General features: G+C 35.4%; 3 protein-coding genes and 1 long non-coding RNA gene across 5 annotated transcripts; 1 reads left to right on the forward strand and 3 right to left on the reverse strand.

The window, feature by feature from the left end:
* Nucleotides 1-8,069: 8,069 nt before the first annotated feature.
* Nucleotides 8,070-9,910, reverse strand: LOC145097818 (ubiquitin-conjugating enzyme E2 2-like). 2 transcript variants are annotated; one of them, XM_079035470.1, is made up of 6 exons: nt 9,771-9,910; nt 9,109-9,251; nt 8,974-8,999; nt 8,767-8,856; nt 8,597-8,685; nt 8,070-8,521 (listed from the first exon to the last, which is right to left on the reverse strand). In XM_079035470.1, exons 2-6 carry the CDS (start codon nt 9,231-9,233, stop codon nt 8,393-8,395), a joined length of 459 nt encoding a protein of 152 aa, XP_078891596.1. In that variant the 5' UTR covers nt 9,234-9,251; nt 9,771-9,910; the 3' UTR covers nt 8,070-8,392. The 2 variants fall into 2 exon arrangements, with proteins under 2 accessions (XP_078891596.1, XP_078891597.1); XM_079035471.1 differs by having other exon boundaries at nt 9,109-9,242; nt 9,771-9,908.
* A 1,600-nt stretch (nt 9,911-11,510) lies between these two features.
* LOC145097819 (Small GTP-binding protein) lies at nt 11,511-16,533 on the forward strand. Its single transcript, XM_079035472.1, has 11 exons — nt 11,511-12,073; nt 12,225-12,954; nt 13,052-13,208; nt 13,519-13,573; nt 14,134-14,201; nt 14,291-14,395; nt 14,664-14,735; nt 14,841-14,954; nt 15,188-15,328; nt 15,414-15,473; nt 15,960-16,533. Exons 1-11 carry the CDS (start codon nt 11,732-11,734, stop codon nt 16,123-16,125), a joined length of 2,010 nt encoding a protein of 669 aa, XP_078891598.1. The 5' UTR covers nt 11,511-11,731; the 3' UTR covers nt 16,126-16,533.
* Nucleotides 16,534-16,637: 104 nt separating this feature from the next.
* Nucleotides 16,638-18,857, reverse strand: LOC145097820 (serine carboxypeptidase-like 45). Its single transcript, XM_079035473.1, has 9 exons — nt 18,788-18,857; nt 18,600-18,709; nt 18,315-18,366; nt 18,127-18,212; nt 17,746-18,045; nt 17,429-17,562; nt 17,221-17,313; nt 16,950-17,067; nt 16,638-16,814 (listed from the first exon to the last, which is right to left on the reverse strand). Exons 1-9 carry the CDS (start codon nt 18,855-18,857, stop codon nt 16,638-16,640), a joined length of 1,140 nt encoding a protein of 379 aa, XP_078891599.1.
* Nucleotides 18,858-21,267: 2,410 nt separating this feature from the next.
* On the reverse strand, nt 21,268-23,182 carry LOC145097821 (uncharacterized). Its single transcript, XR_013704506.1, has 2 exons — nt 22,687-23,182; nt 21,268-21,853 (listed from the first exon to the last, which is right to left on the reverse strand). It is a non-coding gene; the product is annotated as an uncharacterized LOC145097821 (long non-coding RNA).
* Nucleotides 23,183-23,451: the final 269 nt, after the last annotated feature.

Genomic DNA, 23,451 nt, shown 5'->3' on the forward strand with positions numbered 1-23,451 from the left:
CCAACTATGCTCTTGTTCCACTATCTGTAATATAGAAAACTGAGTGGGTCAGGCTTGAGAGCCTGGTGAGCATATAGGGTTTTCAACCCATAATAAATAAATTTATTATGCTTAAACATCAAACAATCAACCTAATTATCCAACCCCATTATCTTATTTATTTCTTAAGGATTTACCCTAAGAATCATCTATCACTCATTCCTAAGGATTCAACTAAGGAATAGGCACGAAGTCACATCGTCGTCAGGGTTTACACAACAGGCACTAAGTCCATAGCTACCAAGGTAACCAAAGGAATAGACACGAAGTCACATCATCGTTTGGGTTTATACAACAGGCACTAAGTTTATAGCTATCGGGGTTTATACAACATGTGTTAAGTCCATACCTCTCATTTATCGACAATATTATTCACGGGAATCCACCTGCAATACATGTCAATGGGTTTTTAGAGTACAACTGATGAACATATAGTTCACACACTTACAGGTTGTGAGCCTGCTAGTGTTCCATGGACCGTCTAGAATAGTTCATGGTTGTCATCCATACTCTGCTGAATGACGGGGGCCAACGTTTGGGTAAGGGTTTCTCTCATATTTCATCCCTTATCCTCATCTCATGATCTATATCACCTTTCTTCTAATCATCCAACTCATTTTTCATCACACACCAACTATTTCATCTACCCATTTTTACCCCAACATATTTGTAGATATAAAATACATATACAATTTAAAACTTGTATAAAATATTCATTCAACATCCATCTCAATTAAACAAACAACATATATACACATAGCACGTATTTTATATAAAATACTTCATATCTATGTGTAAGATGAAAGTGACTATACACTCACTTGATAAGACGACGATTGGACAACGTTTCGTCCCTTAAAACAATATTCTTCGAGGAAACCGGGATATTTTCTCAAAAACGGGTTTCTCATGGGCAAAGTTTCGGCTCGAAAAATCTCTTTCTCGGGATCTTCGAGGCGTCGAGACTTGCTTCAGGCGCCGGGGATAATACATGGACTTCGGGGGGTTAGAGGTAGGCTAAAGAAGGGTTTTAGAGTGAGAGGAAGTAGAGTTTGTAAACAAAATACAGCAGCCTTGCTTTCTATTTATAGGGGCTGAAACTCGACATTCACGTCGTGAACCATAAGTGTTCACGTCGTGACTATGATCCTAGTCACCTTCTAGGCTTGCCGTGTGTCTTCTAGGCTAGAAAGGTGTCGTTAAACAAGTTCACGTTGTGAATTTCTATGTTCACGTCGTGAGTTCAGTCAGACCTTGAAGTTTGTGTTCCGAACTTCATAAATTCATATCTTTTGCATACGAACTCCGTTTTTTACGTTCTTTATATCCACGCGTAGCTGAGATTATGCTCTACAACTTTTGTTTAGACTCTGTCGGCTAATTTTGACTTCATTTTTATTATTATATTTTTAACAGGTTGGGACAAGAAAAGTCCGTTAAACATTCATAACTTCTTCATCCGACGTCCGTTTTCGTCTGTCTTTTTACCGTTGTACTACTATTGACAAGACATTCGATTCTCGTTTAGATTGCGTCGGTTAAAAATCACTCGATCTTTATTTCGAGTTTTGAGTTGCATACTGCTAATTCGAAACTTTAAAAAAATCGTAACTTCCTCATATGAAGTCAGATTTAGGCGTTTTTTTATGCACGCTCTCGGTTTAACAAACTCTACGACTTTCATTTAAATCAGTAAGGCTAAAATTCGTTCTATCGTAAATTCACAATTTACGTCACGCAGTGTCGTACCGGCTCTGTCGCGAAACTTCGACAGGTCATAACTTCTTCATTATAACTCGGATTTCAACATTCTTTATATATCTGGAATCCTTGTCACGACCACTACAACTTCCTTCATAGATATCGACTTTATCTAATATTAATTTTCGATGCTTATTTTTATTCTTAATCATAATAATTAAGTTTAAAGCACATACTTCATTCTTATTACTTCAAAACGAGTTCCCATGGTTGACCTAGACTATTATATCATCATTAATGTTTAGCCCATAAACACAGGCGTTACATCTGTAATTCCTTTGTATGTCGATTTTGACCATTTTCTACAAATGAGTTTTTTGTTATTTTCAAATTAACATTCTTTCGTACATGCTTAAATTTTGTTTTTGTTACCGAATAAACCAAGTAAAAAGTGCAACTTTGGGTAATAAGTTGATGAAGAGCGTGTCAAACGAATTAGTTTGCAACAGTTAAAGATGGGGTTTTCTATCTCAAGAAATAAGTGAATGAGCTGAAGAAGAATTCATGTAGTGATAGGATTAAAATAATTTGTAATCTTCTATAATGATAATAAAAGTACAATGCTATTAATCTGCTTCTATTAAATTGTAGCACCTGGTTCCTGGTACGTAAAAATTTATCTTAGTGTTTTTCATTTTTAGCCTTGGACTCGGCAAGTTGTAGGTCCGACTCGCCGAGTAGAGACAGGATCCGGAACACGTTTAAGTTGGCGACTTGGCGAGTCCCCGCTGTCTGATGAAACCCTAAATTTCAAGGGTTTGCACCCTATTTAAACCCTCTTATCCGCCCCTAAGCTCGCCCCCTTCACCCTCAGAGCCCTATACTTCGTTCAAGCCTTGTTCCTTGTGAGATTGAAGTATTTTGGTGTGTTTTCTTGAAGATTTTGAGAGGGAAGGAGAGTAGATCAAGAAGAGAAGAAGGAGGCCAGGCATATTTGGGTTATCTCAGTGATTTCCTTGAGGTATATTTCAGTTTCCCTCTATTTTCATGCTTAATTTTCCAAATTGGGCTCCAAACTCCTAATTGGGCCTTACCCTAAAGTCCATCCCTTCACTTAGCCAAAAACACCAATACTCAGATGGTCTAATAAGGGCCCAAGCATCTAAGCCCAAAAGGTGGCCCAGACTTGCTAAATCTAATAGACTGAGTACACGGGGTGTACCCAGCTGTACGATCAACGTACTTCCGCCTTGACCAAGAAACGCGTTGCTGACCACCTACGCCCAATGTACGCCCTGGTACACCCAGCGTACGCGGTGGCCAGGCAAATTTCGAATAAGGGCTTAAACCATTCAGTCCAAACGTCTAAAATCCATATCCAAGTCCAAGAAGGTGCTTTTAACCATAAAGTTTCCAACTTTATGGTTATGCATGCATCATTAGGACCCAAAACCAACCTCTTAGTTGATCTTAATCACTAAAGACCTCTACACTTTGCATGCAAGCACTAAATGAGTCAAGAAAACATTTTTATGACTCAACACAACTCAAATCTTCTAAAAAGGCAGCTCCTTTTGTCTTACAGAAGCATTTACTCATTAAGTCTAAGAAAAAGGGACAAAACTTATAAAACTCCATATGGCTAGATCTCTAAGAATTACAAGTAAAGTTCAAGACTTTATACCTTATGGAGCTTCCCAAAAAGATGAAGATCTCAGATCTACAAGCTTGAATCCCACACCAAAGCTTCTCAAAGAATCATTTCTTCTTTCTTCAACACCAAGAACATGCACACTGTCACACCCCAAACCAAAACAGCGGAATCGTTCGAGGGCGGATGACTTCATGTAGCATCGAAACAGTTGAATACATAGTAAAGAAAGCAAACACAACCAACATATATATAATTGAAAAAGTCATATCATTTGTAGGTATTACATGTTCCAAAATATCAATTATAATATGTTGTCAAAATGAAAATAAACTAACGCCGCATCGTCCCTTCTTCAAAAGCAGTAGTTTACCTGTATTACTGAATCCCTGAGAAATACAAGTAGTTTTGAAAGAGTAGGTCAGCATTTAAGTTGGAGAGTTCATAAGTATTTAGTGACAATGTTTGAATAAAGTCAAATGAAATTTGTTTGTAGATGTTCGAAAAACTCCTAGAAAATCCAATATTTCCTACTAGTATAAAAGTAGTCTTCCTCAAAGACTCGAATGTTTTGAAGGTTTGCCTTTAGAAATCCAATGTCCATTCATAAGTGTGTGGTAGTTTAAAAGTTCCAAAACTGAAATGCAATCGTGTTTTTCATGCCTAGAGTAGTAGATTTGTGTAAGTATAAAATCACTAAAGCATTTGATAACCCTGTAAATCAATAAGTTCTTAATACTCCATGTGAGTTTTATAACCATACTAATGACCCAGACTGCCTGTAACAACGTTCTTCAGGCGTTGAAATGTTATGACGTTTGTCACCCCAGGCTTTCCGGCCTAGCTGTAGCTAACAACTCAGGTGCGGGATTGTCAATCCCGTATAGATCTATACACAAGTATCACACTCCCCCTACAAGGGATTATGGTATATAATACAAGACTTAAAATGCATACTCGAAAGTACGTGAACTGTCTCACAAAACTTAGTATAAAACATATTTACGTATAAAAATGTTCATTTGTTCTTGTATGTGAAAGTATCTCTTTGATATAGTGTTTCTAGTATGTAAATGTTCATGATTTTCTCGTAAACTATACCTATTATAGTTATTCAAAGTGTGTGTTTCGTTCGTATAGTAAATCCTAGTGTAATGCTCGCTTGTTATGTAAAGTATAACATTTAAAGTGGCATAAATGATCACATATACTCATAGTATAAATAAGGGTTTGATTCGCATATATATATATATATATAAATATGTTTTATTTCCAAAGGACAAGATGTTATCGTGAATATATATTGCATACAAAAGTTCCCATGTAGTAGTTATGAATCACATATGATTCACTTGATAGAAAAGGGTATATAGTGAAACTTTATGTTACACACGATAATAACCATGTGTTTACTTGTATTCCCCCCCCCCCTAAAAGTGTATAAAAAGCATTGATAAACATTTGAAAGTGTAGTTTATAGGGGTATGAACTCACTTGATTGATTGGAGAAAGCGAGATGAAAATCGAGCAGAACTTCGGCTTGTGAAAGTCGATTTTCTCGGGATTCTCGGGAATCTCGGGAGTCTCGGGAGCGTAGAATCCTTCCTTCGGAACTTGAGTGTGAAAACCGGGGCTTCGGGAGCTTAACCGCAGAGTTTCAGCACGAGAGATGGAAGAATGGAGCACCTAAACCCGGCACCCCAAGAGTTCTATTTATAGGGGGGATTTTTGAGTGCCACGTCATGGCAAAGGGTGTGCCACGTCGTGGGGAGCAATTCTATCCTCTTCCATTGATTGGGCGCCCTCGATCACTTGCCGGGTCGCGGCAAAACTATGCCACGTCGTGGCAAGCCTGACAGCCTCAGATTTTGGACCCCAAACTTGTAAAATCCATAACTTTCGCGTACGAACTCTGTTTTCGACGTTCTTTATATGCACGCGTAGCTGAAAATATGATCTACAACTCTCATTTAGACTTCATCGGCTAATTTTGACTTTATTTTTAATTATTTATTTTTAACGGTCCGGGACACGAAAAATCCGTTAAAAATCCATAACTTCTTCATCCGATGTCCGTTTTCGTCAGACTTTTCGCCGTTGTGCTACTAATGTTGAGACCTTTGATTCTCATTTAGGTTGTTTTGGTCAAAAGTCTCTCGAGCTCTATTTCGAGTTTTTAGCTGTCTACTGCTATACCCGAATCTTGAAAAAATCATAACTTCCTCATACGAAGTCAGATTTGGACGTTCTTTTTATGTACGCTCACGGTTTAATGTTATCTACAACTTTTATTTAGATACTTAAGGCTAAAAACTATTATATTGAAACTTCGCGTTTTTCGTTTAATCGGTGTTGCCGGTTTTGTCGGAAATCTTAGAATGGTCAAAACTTCTTCGTTATAACTCGGATTTTAGTGTTATTAGTATTTCTATAAACCTTGACACATTATCTAGCATAATAGACATCCCCATAGAGACTTTTGCACATTTTATTTTCGAAGTTAATTTCATTATTTCAAAAGTAGCTACAATACTTGACTTTTTAGGTCATTACATAGAGTCGAAATATCGGGTTGTCACATGCACACACACACACTCAAGCTCAACTCACACAAGGGCTAGGGCTTGCAAGATCGACTCAAGGAGGGTGGAAGCTGAAAGGGTGAGGGAAATGGGGTTATAAGCGGGATTATATAGGGCTTAACCTTAAAAATTAGGGTTTTCGACATTTGATGAGTACGTCCCGCGTACGTTGACGTACGCCCAGCATACTGGGACACGCCCTAGTACGCTAAGCGTACACACGTATGCATGACGTACTCCCATTCCCTCCAAATTATGGTTTTGCCATTAGGAGTTCTCATGGCTAATTCCTTCCACTACAGGGACCAAAATGTCATGAATTAAAATTAGGACAAATTACATGAATGGTCCCTGTGGTTTGGGGTAATCTGCGCATTTGGTCCCTAACTTTTTCATAACTCGGACGGTCCCTAAAACATAATTTAGTTGCGCGTTTGGTCCCTGCTAACCCTAAAAAGAATATATTGTCTTTTTTATTTCTTTATAATTATGTATTTCTTATTTATTTATTAAAAACAAAATGCCAAACCTAGTATTTCTCTCTCCACACTTATATAACACACCATCAGTCCAATCCGACCACCACAATCAGTCCAGTCCGACAACCACATCTATTCTGGCAACCAGGTGAAATGAAACCAAAAGGAAATCAAAACCTATAAACAAAAACCACAACCAAAACCAAATCCAAGCCTGCAAATAGAACTAAATAAAAATCTACAACTAAAATCATACCTAAAATACAACCAAAAACCAAATCATACCTAAAATCCAACCTAAAACCAAATCAAACCTAAAACTCTACTATAAATATTAGACGGTGTTCTTTTTGCTCCCTTAAATTTGAATCTAGCGAAGGAGGAAAGAAAATCAAAATAAGATAATGTGATTTTCTTTGTTCATTTTTGCTCAGTTGAAGACGAGCGACTTCCAACCAAGATTGGCCCATTTCCCTTTCTACCTGACTGTTTGTATTTCCGGTTAACCCAAGGTGAGTTTTAGAGACATGGAATTGGAATAAAGGCAACAAGATTAAGATGTCTTCATCACTACAGACCAGGGCCGACTAGATCAGGGAAGGGAAAGGTCGTTCCCGCACACCAAACCCTAGCTCTGTGCGTTTTTTTGGCGAGTATATTATAGATCGGAAAGACTGGTTGCAACGATGGGAGGAAGAAATCGATGGATGGTGACCACCTAACCCACCCCTCTTTATTCCTTTCGAACCTTGCTCCTGCACAATCGAATCAAATCGATGTGTTAAGTAAGAAATCGATGGATGGTGACCACTCAACCCACCCCTAGAAGAATTCAATGTACCAAGTTATAAGCTTTTTTAAAATCTACCTTGAACATCATAACTTTCTTATGATGACTTGCATCAAGCCACAATCTCATCCACAATCAAGGGTCATCTGGAGTCTATGTAACTCGAATAAAAGTCATTTGCTCGATAGTAACCATATCATCCACCATCGAGCTCAAATGATTAGCTAATATTTTGCCAATAAGTTTATATTGACAACCTATCAAACTAATAGGTTTGAAGACTTTGACAAACTCTACATCATACACTTTGGGGATCAATGTAATAAAATATCAATAACATCCTCTAGGAAACATGTTAAAATTAAGAATTCCAACACAACCTTAACAACATCATCTTCAATGAGGTACCATATCTTTTTGAAAAAATCAAAATGAAACCATCTTAAGGATTTCTCAAAACCACAATCCCAAACTACTCTTCCAGTTTCATCACGATTCACATCAATTTCAATCAAAAGAGATTACTCTGTAGACATATTTCAAGAAAGCCTCCAAGATAGAAGTACGAGACCTAGTACTAGGTTTGGAAAACCGATCTACAAACTAAGAAAAAAAATCCGACTTCACTCAACCAGGAACAACACCCCACGAAAAAAGTTAAATATACCCATTGTGGAGTCTGTGTAAAAAGTTAAAAAACAAACCCAACTATCTTGTGAAAATGCTTCAAAACAATTCTTCTCCACTTCAAGTGACAATATCAAGTACAAACTATATTGCGATAGCAACAAGATGTAGTAAAGTTAGGTATGAATAAGTAACAAATATTAGCATAATTTAAGACCAATCATATAATACAAGAAACCATCGTATGTACACACATTACATGCCCAATAAGCAAACAACACAACACAACAAAACACATATAATAGAAACTAGAAAGCTTAAATTCCCTAAATAGTAAATACTTTGATAGCATAAAAACATAACTTCTACTACTAACCAGTCTTATTATTGAGAATATTTGGTGGGGTTTTGATTTTTGAAGCAAGCAAATATCTCATAGAAACATACCACCATACCATACCATAAGAGAATTTGATCTTAAATGATATAGAGTACAGATACAGACATATATAATACTATATATTTAGTCAGCTGTCCAGCTCTGCTCCACAATTTCACGCACTTTTCTGTTATATTCGCGCTTATTCTCACTAAACATTCTTGCTGCTTCTGAATTTGCTGGTGAGTTTGGATTTGGATCACATAGCAATGACTATATAATAATAATTATAAATAAAGATTAGGACTTAATGTGTTGTGTAAACATTGTATCAAAGAAACTGTATACCTGAATAGATGTAAGGATGGCAGCAACATCATAAATTGGACTCCATTGATTTTGAAGAATGTCCAAACATATGCTTCCATCTGCATAAACTAATGAGCAAAAAAAAATGCAATGGAGTTAAAACAATGTCACCATGTAAAGAAGAAGAAACACTCTCAATCTCAACTTACTATTGGGGTGAAACATTCTAGAAATGAATCGCACTGTTGGTGGCTTGTTTGGATAATCTTCTGAAAACTGTAGTGTTAACTTGAACGTACCTGAGATCAATTTAAGTATTATATGCAACAGATGAAGAGAATGTATGATAAAGATGGGAATTCCTTGAATCATTTGTCATTATGGACTAATGAGTGAAAGATGAAGTCCAAACTCACCTCCATCCCATGGAGTGTCATCTGGTCTGAAAAGCAAATAGAAGTAATCAGTGAATGATCATTTTCATTTCAAGAAAAAAAAAAAAGAAAGACCATATGATGATGAAAAGAAGATGAATTTACACTCCAACATACCCAAAAATGACAGCATTCCATAGCATTATATTGTTATCCACAGGTGCACCACTGATACCAGCAGGGGGATCCTGCTGCAACCTCTTAAAGTCCCTCATTAGCCTCTTCCTTGAAGGTGTAGACATTCTCCTCCCCTGTTACAACTGAATTCAATGAACACGAAAAAGTAAGAACATTCTCGTGTCGTCTACATGTTAATCATCTACCTAATTGATGCCATGAGTGTTTAGATGTGTGTTTCAGTGTTTGTAAAGTGGTTCTTGCGAATTATTGTGAATAATTAGTTTCGAACTTGTTTACTTACTGCTCCAGATAGTATATAATCAGAAAATTTGAGTCATAAGCTCGAAATCGCACTTTTGCATGCAATCAAAACGCAACAGTCATTTTATAAGAACATCCAACCCCTAGAATCATCGTGAAAACAGAACCACAGAAAAGAAACAAGTTCCCTAATCAAATTATTAGAATGTGAACCCTAGATCTATAAATACGGACCAATTGTACAAAACATGAAGCGATTTTAAACCCGAAAAACCAATTAGAGAAGGTTTTATTGTTCAATTCTAGGATTCCGGTATGTACGTTGACTATGGAGATGATTATGTGACAATACGAATGTGGAGTAAGAGAGAAATGGAAAATAGGGAGGAGGATTTTGCCTGAGGGGTTAAGCAGCGGAGAGCGGCGGTGTGGGTGAACCGGAGTGAAGAGGAAAATGATGATCAGCCGCCGATGGCCGTGGGGGAATCCGTGACCTCCGTCTGCAGTTTGGCCTTTTAAACTCGTGTCTCGGAAACGAAGATGAAGGTTCGACTTCGCGTAACATGTAAGCTGGTGATATATCGTTTGTATGTCGTCATGTCGGCATAACACATTTGTTAAAATAGAATAATAACAAAAGTAAATTACAAAAAAAAATATGAAATCACAAAATTTATTTATCTATCATCGTATTCGTCCACTTAAAAAAAAGCTTCATTGATTTTATTTTAATTGAAAATATAGAATCATTGATCTATGACATATAAAAGTCAAAAACACATTTTTCTTAGATACAAATATAAGTGAAAATATCACTTTTCAAACTAAAGAATCATCTATTACATAAAAGTCAGATCATATTTTTATTAAATAAATGGATACAAATATAAGTGAAAATATCACTTCCAAATGACAATTAAAATAATAATTATTTATTTGATAAAAAAATGGGTTATTTGATGTTGAAAGTAACCAAATATATAATTTATTACCTACGACACTGTTCATATGTACATGCGGAATACAAAACAAGTTCTTACAATGAGTCTATATGTGTTGGTGCTATTAGGTGTAATGTAATAATGTGCTCATGATGATCCAACCAATGGTTTGAACACTGAACTAGACACCGAACTAGTCGCTTTACTTTGATGGTTCAACTGGTTCGACGAACTAGTCCCAAAAAACTGAAGTCGTAGATCTTTGAGAGCTCTGTAAAAAGAATGGAATGCTACATTTTATAATATTTTTATAAATAAACCAGTGTTTTGTGTTTTGATCGGACTAATTTTGGATTGGTCTTTGGTTGAACTGACGAGTTTTCACACGTTTGATTACAAGTGGTTTGTAGGCCTTAAAAAGATGGTAACCTGACCGGTTTTCGGTTGAAAATGGCCGGCCAGATTTTCAAAACCATATATTCAACATTTTGTGGTGATGAATCAAGAACCTAGCAACCGACTTTTAAAAAACCTCCAAATATGTGTTTGTGGTTTAAGAAAGACGTAAGTTTGGTCTTTTAAAAAAAACATTTCGTTAGTAAAATTGGGTTAAGCATATATGAAATGACAAATATACTCTTTTACTTTTTCCTCTTATTCCTTTTATGAATGATGGTGAAAGTGGTGATTTAGGTCGAAGACAATGATGGTGGTGGTGTTGGATGGAGGCGATGATGGTGGTGGTGGTTGCTGTGGTGCATGTGCATGTTAAAGGTAGTGATGGTGACAATGACAATGGTTGAAGGCGCTGATGTTAATTGAAGGAAATGATGTTGGTAAGTTACTAAAGACATTGGATGAATGCAGTAGTTGTGGTGGTTAAAAAGGATCACCTTGTCATTTTTTACATAGACACATAAATTAATTCTAAAATTTTAACAAAGACATATAGACCATTTTAAAAACATAACAAACAATCAGGGGTGGACCTAGGGGTGGTCCATGGTGGTACCGACAACCCCTAACTTTTCCGGCCGTATTGGAAAATTTTTCGAAATTTTACTTTTTCTACTACCGTGCAACCCTAACTCTTCCGTACAATCATTCCTGTAAAATCATGCGTGCGGCCCTCCAATAAATAATTAAACTAAATGTTAAAAAAAACCATCTCTACCATTTTTTGAAACCAATGCCAAATTCACCACTTAAAAAACAGTGCGTAGGCTAGAACGTTGTAAACTTAGGAATGGGTTTTGCAATGGACATGTGAGTTAACCATTTCCGCTGTAATGATTTAGGGCAAACAGGAATAACAAAGGAGGAAGACGAGCTGCAAACACAGCTGATAACCATTAAACACCACTATCAGCCGTCAGTAATGATTCCCATCTCCAGGCGATACAAAACCCTAGTTTTTGATGCATAAACACTCAATGGGTTATCTCAATAGAGCGTCCAAAGCAATCCAAGTAGTCAATCGCAAATACAAACTCAGCCCCAATCATCACCATCATTGTTATAGGTTAGGAGTACCTTATTCTAGCTCATATGAACACGGATTTTGCTCCAATTCACGGAATAGTAACCGCAAAGACGATAACAACGCCATAGATTTGAGCCAATATCCTACCGAAAAAATTCGAAATTTCTCCATTATTGCTCATGTTGATCATGGAAAATCTACACTGGCTGATCGACTTCTTGAGCTTACTGGTACTATTAAGAGAGGCCTTGGGGCCCAATACCTTGATAAATTACAGGTACACAATGCCCATTATCATTGCTTTCGTTTCAGGATTTTTTCGTATTACTTTATCTCGTCTTCATTTTCTGATTTTCTGATTTTCTGAATGCTGTGGTTGATTGGGTTTGTAAATTAATCCCATTTAGGGGGTGTTTGGATTGTAATAGGTTGAGAAAGAAAGAGGAATCACTGTTAAAGCTCAAACAGCCACCATGTTTTATAACTACAAATCAAAAGAGAGCTCCACAAGCTATTTACTGAACCTAGTTGACACACCAGGCCATGTTGATTTCAGCTATGAAGTATCAAGATCTTTAGCTGCTTGCCAGGGTGCCCTTTTGGTAGTTGATGCAGCTCAAGGTGTTCAAGCTCAAACAGTTGCAAACTTTTACCTTGCATTTGAATCCAACCTTTCAATAATACCAATCATAAACAAAATCGATCAACCAACAGCTGACCCTGATCGAGTCAAATCCCAGTTGAAATCCATGTTTGATCTTGACCCAAGTGACGTACTTTTAACCTCTGCTAAAACCGGTCAAGGTCTTGAACACGTGATTCCGGCTGTAATAGAGCGGATTCCGCCTCCTCCCGGAATGTGTGATTCCAATCTTCGTATGTTTCTGTTGGATTCTTATTATGATGAGTATAAGGGGGTGATATGTCACGTGGCGATTGTTGATGGGTCTTTGCGTAAAGGTGAAAAGATTACATCAGCTGCAACGGGTCAATCTTATGAGGTTTTGGATGTTGGAATCATGCATCCAGAACTTCGGAGTACCGGATTCCTTTTGACTGGTCAAGTTGGGTATATGGTTAGTGGTATGAGGTCAACTAAGGAGGCGCGTGTTGGAGATACATTGTTTCATAACAAAACTATTGTAGAGCCTCTACCAGGTAAATAATTATCTTAAAATATAAAATTTAATAAAAACAAATTAACATAGAATTCAGATTCCTAATTGTTGTTTCTTGATATGCATATAATGATTAGGGTTCAAGGCTGCAAAACATATGGTTTTTTCTGGGCTTTATCCAGCTGATGGATCTGATTTTGAAGGATTGAATAATGCAATTGAGAGATTAACATGTAATGATGCAAGTGTCTCTGTTGCTAGAGAGAGTAGTACAGCACTTGGACTAGGTTTCAGGTATGTGAATTCTTTTTGTCCTTTTATTTTTATAGATTTAAATTCACATTTATGCAAACATAGTTTCATCTTTTTCTCAATCTATGCAACAAAGTGGTTTTTTAGAATTTATACAAAGTATGCAATGTCGTTTTATTTTGTATAAAGTATAAAAAAGTGAAACATTGTTGCATCAATTGGTTAAAAAAGTGAAATATTTTTGCATATATTGGTAAAAATGGAACATTGTTGTATAAATAATAATAATAATAATAATAATAATAATAATAATAATAATAATAATAATTATTATTATTATTATTATTTGTAGGTGTGGATTCTTAGGACTACTCCACATGGATGTTTTCCATCAGCGGCTTGAGCAGGTTTTCTTTCTTCTTTTCTGGGCTTTTAAAAAGAGCAAATTACATAAAAGCCCTTACTTTTATCAACCTTTTAGCTAAAACACCATTATGATTTTTTTTTTTTTCATTTCAGCCATTATTGACGTACCAAAATTGGTTACCATGTTTAATTGGCTTACATGGACAAATTTTAATAAGGTGACATCTGATGTGGCAAGGGAAATGTCCACATAAGCATATACTGATGGACACCTTTTTGACACTTTAACACTCTTATATGGACATTTCTATTGCCACATCATTAAAAATTGTCCATGTAAGCAAATCAAATCTCTTAACCGGTTTTTTTAGGTCAATCCTGAAATGGAAAATTTCTTTTATAAACTTACTTTTATGTAAAAAAAATTCATAATGGCTTTTCAGGTAAAATGCTGATAATGTAATGGCTTTTTCTGTAATTTGCCCTTTTAAAAAAATGAAATAAGACTTTATTAACTCATCAAACACTTGATGGAAATTTAACTTGTATAAAATTTTATTTTGAAAGTATTATATGCATATATTTGTGTTGTAAATGACAGGAATATGGAACTCATATTATTTCCACTGTTCCAACTGTACCATATATCTTTGAGTATTCAGACGGGAGGTTTGACTTTTTGACCTATATGAATACACTCTAGTAGCTTTTTTGTCAAATGTTTTTTCTTTTTTAATTAATTAATTAATTTGTTTCAGCAAAGTAGAGGTTCAAAATCCAGGTGCTTTCACTGCAAACCCTAAAATCCGAGTGGTTGCTTCTTGGGAACCTACAGTATTGGCAACAATTATTATCCCCAGTGAGTAAGCTCTCAAAATCCCTAATTTTTTTTATCCCCAAATGGTAAATTGTATAAATGACTGAAATACCCTTTTTTAAAACCCTATTATTAAAATTGTAGTATTTTGGTTTCTTCTTTTTGACGAAATGCATAAGGTTGGGGAAATGAAACTTTTTACAGATTTGCCATCAATTGATTTTTCCTTTCATTTACCCAAATATTTGGTTATTTTCTCAAATATATTTTTTTAAACATCATATTTATTCATACAGCATTTTATTTTATTGAAGGTATGTGGGAGCTGTTATTACTCTTTGCTCTGAAAGAAGAGGGGAACAATTAGAGTATTCATTTATCGATAGGTAAGTTGATGATGTGTGCACGCCAAGTAAATTAAGGTTTTCAAATATTACCATTTTGCCCTTTTTTGAGTATTAAAACTTGTTGTTTGCTTGGCTTATATACAGTCAAAGGGCATTTATGAAGTACAGGTTACCCCTAAGGGAAATTGTTGTTGACTTCTACAATGAACTAAAAAGTATTACATCTGGTTATGCTTCATTCGATTATGAAGATTCAGAGTAAGTACAAATTACAGTTTTGGTCCCTGTGTTATATCATTTTTTCAGGATATGGTCCAAAGAAGAAACTTTTTTGCATTTTTCATCCCTACTCTAGTGATTCTTAACATTTTTCTTTCCTGGAGCATGCAAATTAAGATCCATCTCATTAAATTCATGACAATGACCATTTTTTGCCCCTGCCTTGGTACATTACCAGAGTAAATGACCATTTTACCCTTGTACCTTTACAGGTATGTGGCTTCTGATGTGGTGAAACTTGATGTTCTTTTGAATGGACAACCTGTTGATGCAATGGCAACTATTGTTCATAGTTTGAAAGCACAACGTGTTGGTCGTGAACTTGTAGACAAACTCAAGAAATTTATCGATAGGTTTACCAACTTTTCTCAACCACTTTTTATTTTTTATTTTTTTATTAAATAATCAACCCTCGTAACATTTTTTGCATTCAAACAGACAAATGTTCGAGATCACAATACAAGCTGCCGTTGGATCAAAGGTCATTGCTAGGGAAACGTAAGTAACACCCCCTCTCATTCCACAAACCTACAAGGGCATTTACGTCTTTTGCACATGTGAGAGAACAAAAGTGAGTCCGTCCCTATTCCACCTTGTTCTATCTACTTTGGTGGGACACAAATTTGCAATTCTTTTCTTTTCCCATTGACTTAGTCTCTTGCAACTTAAACTAAGAGGGGGGTATTTACGTCTTTTGCACAAACGAGGAGGGTATTCATGTCTTTTGCACATAAGAGAGAACAAAGACGTGTCCATATTATACCTTCTTGGGTGGGACGAGAAATTGCAATTTTTGTCCTACTGGTGTCAGCCTCGTTCCACAAACTTGCAAATTACTCTATAAGGAGGGTATTTACGTCTTTTGCACAGAGGCGGAAGGAAAGCAAATTTATGTTCCATGCATAGTACGACCTTTTTATTGTTTTGTCCCATTTTGGTAGATTTCGTTGGCAGTGATATTTGACTGTTTTGCCCTTCTTTTAGGATTTCGGCTTTGAGAAAGAACGTTCTTGCAAAGTGTTATGGTGGAGATGTGACAAGGAAGAAGAAATTGTTGGAGAAACAAAAAGAAGGAAAGAAGAGAATGAAGCGTGTTGGATCAGTCGATATCCCTCAAGAGGCTTTTCACGCAATACTGAAAGTAGGCTAACTTTTACAAAAAAAAAAAAAAAAAAAAAAAACCTCAAGAGGCCAAATTTACAAATAAAAATAAAATAAATTCCAAGCCCAAAAATCAAAGGAGGCAAATGCACATGCTAGTCTTTTGGCTCATCTTCGGAAAAGGGTATTTTTGGTAGTCTAAAGGTAACCAACCAATCATGGATATCTACATTGAAAAAAAAGACATTTTTGCCCTTCAATATTATAGAGACGATCGAGATAGGGGTATTTTTGATAGTGTATTGGGTAACTAACTAATCATGGATATCAATCTACATTGAAAAGATATTTTTTCCCTTTGTTATTCGTTGTAGAATATTCATACATGTCTTTGAAAAGACTTACAACGTACAAATGTCAACGTATTTGATTATTGTCATTGTGTCTTTTAGAACCATATAGTGTATTAGCTTATTATTATTATTATTATTATTATTATTATTATTATTATTTTTAGTGTTATTGAATTGCACTACAAATTTTAAAAATGTAGTGTATATTTTAGGATTTAGGACGAGGGAGAGGGGATCCATTAAGGAAACTATGAAATAGTGTGAGAGCTTGTGATGGTGATGTGAATGGAACTTCATGGGCTGCTCCTCGTACTGTTGCATATGTTAAATACGTGATGTTTTTTCCGTCTTTTAGTCCCCCAAAAGACTGCGACCAACCTCCCACCTACATCATAAATGTTGTTAGTGAATCATATATTTTCTATAGATAAATCAATTTTCTAAGTGGAAATATAGAAGATATGTTTATGTTAATCGGTTGTGCAATATAATTCATCAAAATCAAAATCGTTATGCTTACTTGTTTCTCATTGTACCAAGTCCTGTATTTTGAGAGTGTTGTGAGCTTAAGTCCTTTTGCGATGTTATTAGCAATGATCCTTGTTTGTGTAAGCGGGATTTTTGAATCTTGATCTCCACTGAACAAGGTATATACATTTATTACATTAGGTTTAGTGGTATACTTGCAGAAAAATTCAAAGATTCAAGTCCTAGATATAGGATAACCCAAAGCCTTAGAATCATTCAGTCCTTTCAATCATTTAGAGGTTGTCAAACAGCTCTTAGTGTACCTGTAAAGAAAGACGGGAAGACCAGCCTTTATGAGGTCGGAGACGAGTGGGATTATGTTTATTTCAAGATTCTCTTCTTGATAAACCAGCGGCCTACAACATTTTATATCGAAACGTAAATTCATATCTAAAAAACATCCGTCACATATGAAAACATCTATATTTTTCCATAACAAAAAAAAAAAAAAAGTAAGAGAAAGTAGCAAACCCTAGACAAAAGTCCCAATGCCCCGGAAGATCGGTCGTGTTAGCATAAAGTGCCTTTTGCACGTCGCGTCTATTCAAATACGTTAAAATCCTTGATTGCAAACACGGGTCACTTGTACTTCTGACTCTTTCAATCTGCCAGAAACAAAATTTTAAATTTGATAAAACAAAAAAAAAAAGATTTGAACACAAATATGGGTTCAATCGAAGTATGCAATAAAGTTGCACACTTGGACCGGACCGGACCGGACCAGCAGAGTGAACCAGTCTGGTCTCTTGGTCTCTGGTCCGGCCTATGTACAACACTGTGTTTTGTACCGATGAATGTGCATTTGCGTGTAACCCTCGAGGTTTAAATTGCTGAGCCGACGGTGTTGATAAACATTTGGGCAAAAGCAAATCATCAAAAGCAACATCTTCACTGACTTCATTATCGACACGATTGAAAACATCATTACAACCTTGAGACCATCCTGAATGGATGTACTCTCGAAGATACTTTGAATCGTTGCATACGGTTTTTTCTAGCATTAAAGTTTTGTCTGAAATCGCACCATGTGACCATAAATATTCTCCCGCAAGAACACTAATGTCTATGTCTAATAGAGGATTTCCAATCTACCAAAAAAACATAACAAATGTTACAAAAGCTAATTATAACAAAAAAGAAGAAAAACGATTAATCTTGAATTTCTTTACAGCAATTGCTTTGAGGTTGATTGGAGCAACGCCTGGACTCTTGTTATAGTTCAAGATTAATTCTGCTACTTGTGGAATATAATGGCCTACAATCAAAAAAATATTTATATAATTTAAAATAACAGAAATACATATTTTAGGGAATTAAATTTGGATTTTTTTTTTGAATTAAGTTATTGTCAACTTACCTGCATAGCTTTCCCCGACCAAAAAGAATTCCGAGTCTTTGTACAACGGAAACTTTTCAAGCCATTTTGTGATAAATACAAGATTATCATAAGCTGTCATCATTTAAAGTAAAAGTAGTCAAACATAAGATAACTTTTTATTGTTAAACATAGAAAATGATACATTTCTAATAGTAATACAAAAATCATAAGAAAGGTATTTTTGGATTGATTTAAAAAAATATTGTAAATGATGAAAAATAAAATAAATTAATGCAGATTAAATATGTTTAGAGCTTCATAAACATTGTGATGTAAACCTGTATTGGTGTCATTCCAATCAATGTAATCTTCATCGGTTTCCGAGTAAGAAAAACCAACCCCAATTGGTGATTCAACGTATAACATGTTGGATTCTGTAACGCAAAATTATATAAGAAATTAAATCCGTAAAGTAGTAAACCATATATGTTTTTTATATATATAAAATTTACCTAAATTCCAAGAGTATTGATTCTTGACAAGTTCTCCATTTTCACCAACTTGAAATGGTCCATTTTCCATGAATGCCCCAAAACCAACGGAAGAACATCCAGGACCTAAATTATAATGAATTAATTATAAATAAAACCTTTACAACAACAAAAAAAAAATCACATATATAATATGTGTATGTATTATATGTAGACATGCACAAGACGAGTCAACTCATCAAATGGCAATCCCAAGCCCAATCAAATCAGATTTTATTTACACTCACTCAATTGAGTTTATACAAATCATATAACATAATTAATAAGGAAACTTTTGTAGTTTGAATATATATATATTTGTAATTTTTAATAAGTAACATCATAAGAAAAAAGAGAAGTGAAACCTCCATTGAGCCATAGGGTTAAGGGAAGCGAAGAATGGTTAACTGAATCTGCCTCAACAAAGTAATAGAAAAGTGAACGCCCATGTCCTTCATTTGTGACAATATAACCTGAATGTTGTTGAAAAGAGACATTCGTAGGTTGCCCTGGCAATGCTTTTATAAGCTCTCCATTGCAAGATTGCAATAGACAGACAAAAAACAATATCGTTCCAAGAAACTGAAAATCCATGACAAAGAACTTGATGTTGGTTTCGAGTATGTATGTAAAACTGTTTGCTATATATATAGAATTGGACACCATTGAAGATAACGATTGGATGGATTTTCTTATGAGTTCGATATTTGTTTATAGTATTTAAAGCTATAGGAAAAGAATTGTATTTTTATTGTTTAGAGAAACTTATTCGGCTAAAGATTCTTGGAAGGTTCAAAATGAATTCAAGTGTATCTACTGCTCTTCATGTTCGAAACTAGTTTTAACTTTAGGGATAATGTTTGCTAGAGTTTTTAGTTAGGCATCACAACTCAACTATAGATATATTAAAAACAAGTGAGCATCGACCTATATAATGGTTCTTATAATCCTGCCAAAATCACTAAAAATGACAAAAGCATCCTTGTCTTTTATTTAATGTTTAAATGAAAATAAAATCATATCATAGTAGTTAAAATATGATAATCTAAACTGTAAATAGATCTGAAAAAAACTTGAAGATTTGAATTGGGAGTTGAGAGTGGCCGTCAACCTGCCCGTGGTGTTGATTTGAGGGAGCAGGAGCGGGATCATTGGTGAGGCGGGAGATGAAGTTGTATTGTACAAGGTATTATGGAATGGGAAAGTATTTTCATTGCCTTTCAATAGAAGATACAAACGAATATATATACAAAACTAACATGGGCTAAGCTAAATACTTAACTAAGTATGGGCTACATACAAGGTTATCATACAACATAACATATACATGGCTAGTGCGGAGGGTACCACTGTAGGAAGCAATTTCACCATGCGGGCAACTCTCTCCCTCTCCCTCTCCCTCTCCCTCTCTCCCTCCTCCCTCCCTCCCTCCTATATAGCTTTAGCACTTGTACATTACAAATCATACAAATGAGTAAAGTTGCAAACTTTATGTATTAAGACCTTATTCAGTAGATCTGAGGTTTGGGTGTTGTGGGCTTAATGGATTAAGTCATTTGATTGAGAAATGGGGACTTACCAGTAGCGTACTCCACAGTATGTTGCACGTAGTAGGCTAAACATGTGTACGCCGGGTGTAAGTCTGAGTACGCTGGGCATACTCAGCAACTGTTGACTTTTGTGGTTGGCCCATATTTGGACTATTAGGGTTTTGAGCTTTGTTGAGCCACTAGCCTTTCGGACTTTGGGCCATTGTGAGGTTTTGGGCCTTCTTGGATTTGGGCCCATATTGTACTTTGGGTGTCCTTTAGGAATTGGGCCACTATTGGGCTTTTAGTGCTATTGAGTTTGGGCCTCGGTTATTGGGCCAAAATGAGAGAAGGGTAAAATGATATTTTAGCCTAGGTGTTGGACAAATAAACTAGATTCCAGGTTATGTTAATGAATTGTAAATATGTTGCTATTATGAGTAACAGATTGCAAGTATGTTGCTATTAGGTGACATCTAAAAGCAACATATTTCAATTATTTGTTATTTATTGCTACAATAGCAACATACTTTGGTACACACCAAAGTAGATCTGTATTTGTTTTTGTCTAAACCAAAAATAGGAAGCCATTTTTGACGAAAGAAATGTTTCATGTGATCATATATGAAATGTTTTACCTGTACAAATTTAGTATGTTTTTAAAAGAACTAGCTCTTTTTTTCCAGTCAAATCCAATTTATGTACCGAATACTTTTGGTAAGAACAGTCAACAAAAGCTAATTAACTAGCTATGTTTTTTTTTTCCATTATCATGTGATATGTAAATTAAAACATCTACATTGTGAATTTAATTAAAGTCTTTAACCGCCCTTTGGAATTTAGAGACCTTATAATGATGTTGAGTCCTAAATAAAGAATGATAACCCCACTTTTGATTTAACAAAAAACCTTATATTTCAAACCTGCAAAAAGTTTAAGATAAAAATGTAGCTATATATGATTATCATCAAAAAGTTTAAGATTCTCAAACATCTCATCTCATATGGAAATAAATAATCCAGATAATCAGATCTAATACCCATCATCATCATCATCATCATCATCTGAATCTGATACATACAATATTGATCGTGGGTCATTATTCCTTAAAGGAAAAGATATTTTTTTTCCCTCGCAAGGGGTCCCCATGTCTAACAATTGAAGGCTTTCGAGACACCAAACAACATCAAATACAAAAGAAGCATCATTGAAGTCCACTAGGCTTGAACAATCTCCCCTCACCCGAATGCAATTATAATCAGAAATCACAGCTAAAGAACCTTGGATGGGTGTTGCTGTCAAATAGTGTTTTGGCAATGCAATTCTGCCAAAAACATGAGTGCTCAAATCGAATGTCAATACATAACGTCTCCCTCTGACATTAGATACCACCTCGCAATGTAACGCTCCATTGACCAAACATGATTTTGATATCACTTGTAAAGATTTCACAAATCAACTCGTCACATAGATGGAGCTGACATCATGTGGTTGTGCTTTTTTCTAAGGCCAGACATAACTGCAATACAAGTAAAATAGATTTAAAAATAAACCACATAAAGTTCTAATGAATACAAGTAAATCAAATGGGTTGGTTCCATCTTTTCAGGCATTATATCAAACGCTTGATGTGCAAATAAATATTAAAACCAGGAAGATGTTGAAAAGATAAATCATATATGCTCATAAACTAATATGGAGTTATTCTGCTCAATCCCATAACCTGTGAAAAAGAAATCCTAATGGTTATTGATTTAAGAAACCATCTTGTAACATGGGTCATTAAACTCATAGACGCCTTCCCATGTTTGTTTGCAATGTTATCTCACCAAACAGCTGTGTGTATCAGTCACAGTAAACTGGATTAAAATACATCAACGACTTCTAATCTCGTTCTTTCTAAACAAGCTAATCTGGCTCAAAAAAATTGATGGTTTCGACTTTAAATGACAACAAAAACATTCATACCTTCATCACATGTCTATTAAGATGGTTATTCGAATGATGTGCTAAAGAACCTAGATAAATATTGTCCAAATATGATCCCCTTTTCACCTAATCTCCTTACAATTTCCTCACTGCTAACTTTCGTTCGGATTCTACCTTTACAAGGCCCCACTCATCCTATTCTTTGTATTTGTATCGCAATATCACGTATTACTGCAAACTATCCAAAAGCTAAATAAATTCACGGAATATTATAAACACATCCCGCTTTGAAACCTAATGAATTTCAACTCCCGGGGAAGATGAACAGAACACATCCTAAAACCTAATAATCATCGCATATAAGTAACAAAATTTACCAGAGAATATCAACAGAAATCTCGTAAGAATAACGAAATCGCTTACCGGAGAAGACGAACAAAACGGCAGACGACTGACGACGCGGCTGTCGGGCTGGTCGCTAGAAAAATAGATGGCCGAAAGGAGGAGTAGCTAGCCTTGTCTTCCATTTGAAAACATAAACGTGTAGGGGTGTGTGGATGTGTGTTTTAAAACTGAATATTGATTTAGGTTTTAGTGGAGCTAATTTCAATGGTAAGATAACTCAGAAAACAAATAAATTCTCCAAACACTTCTCCTTTCGAAATCGCCATTGGGTGTCTCCACTTCCCTTCGGGTCGGGTTACTTGTCCAGGTCACTAAAAATATAAGTCAGATTTTGACAACATGGAAGGAAACTATACCGGTGTTATATAATCACATACCAATGTATGGACATGATGGCAATTGGCTTTGTGGATGTAATGTCTAGAACCCTTCACGTGATAAGTACTTAACGTGTCTTAAAGTGACCTAAAACGTAGGAGGGATTGGGGATGTAGTCTGGTGAAGATTTTAACAATCAACTCATCACATAGATGATGATATGGCACCGTGTAATTCTGCATTTTTTCAAGGGAGACATAACTGCAATACAAGTACAATATATTTAAACATAAAACACAAAAAAAACATTAAATATTCAATTAGTTGATCACTTGAACACCAAAAGTCAAACGACTGTTTCCGAGTTTCAAACCCAAAACCTCCATGAGTATGATCATGACAACATGCAAACAAAACTAGCCCTATGAATTATAGGACAACGCCATGATCATGAAAACGTTTATA

This window comes from Lactuca serriola, chromosome 4, assembly GCF_051521515.1.
Source record: "Lactuca serriola cultivar US96UC23 chromosome 4, Lser_US96UC23_V15, whole genome shotgun sequence".
Taxonomy (NCBI): domain Eukaryota; kingdom Viridiplantae; phylum Streptophyta; class Magnoliopsida; order Asterales; family Asteraceae; genus Lactuca; species Lactuca serriola.

What these genes read in the sequence shown, in the direction of transcription:
- LOC145097818 (XM_079035470.1), bottom strand. Translation starts at nt 9,233, where the DNA reads ATGTCTACACCTTCAAGGAAGAGGCTAATGAGGGACTTTAAGAGGTTG. An exon ending in TAGAATGTTTCACCCCAATA is followed by an intron (nt 8,686 to 8,766) that starts GTAAGTTGAGAT and finishes TTTGCTCATTAG; the next exon opens with TTTATGCAGATGGAAGCATA. An exon ending in CCATCCTTACATCTATTCAG is followed by an intron (nt 8,522 to 8,596) that starts GTATACAGTTTC and finishes ATTATTATATAG; the next exon opens with TCATTGCTATGTGATCCAAA.
- LOC145097819 (XM_079035472.1), top strand. Translation starts at nt 11,732, where the DNA reads ATGCATAAACACTCAATGGGTTATCTCAATAGAGCGTCCAAAGCAATC. An exon ending in AATACCTTGATAAATTACAG is followed by an intron (nt 12,074 to 12,224) that starts GTACACAATGCC and finishes GGATTGTAATAG; the next exon opens with GTTGAGAAAGAAAGAGGAAT. An exon ending in TTTGAGTATTCAGACGGGAG is followed by an intron (nt 14,202 to 14,290) that starts GTTTGACTTTTT and finishes AATTTGTTTCAG; the next exon opens with CAAAGTAGAGGTTCAAAATC.
- LOC145097820 (XM_079035473.1), bottom strand. Translation starts at nt 18,857, where the DNA reads ATGGAAAATGGACCATTTCAAGTTGGTGAAAATGGAGAACTTGTCAAG. An exon ending in ACGCAAATGCACATTCATCG is followed by an intron (nt 17,563 to 17,745) that starts GTACAAAACACA and finishes TGTTTCTGGCAG; the next exon opens with ATTGAAAGAGTCAGAAGTAC. An exon ending in CATTGGGACTTTTGTCTAGG is followed by an intron (nt 17,314 to 17,428) that starts GTTTGCTACTTT and finishes AAAATGTTGTAG; the next exon opens with GCCGCTGGTTTATCAAGAAG.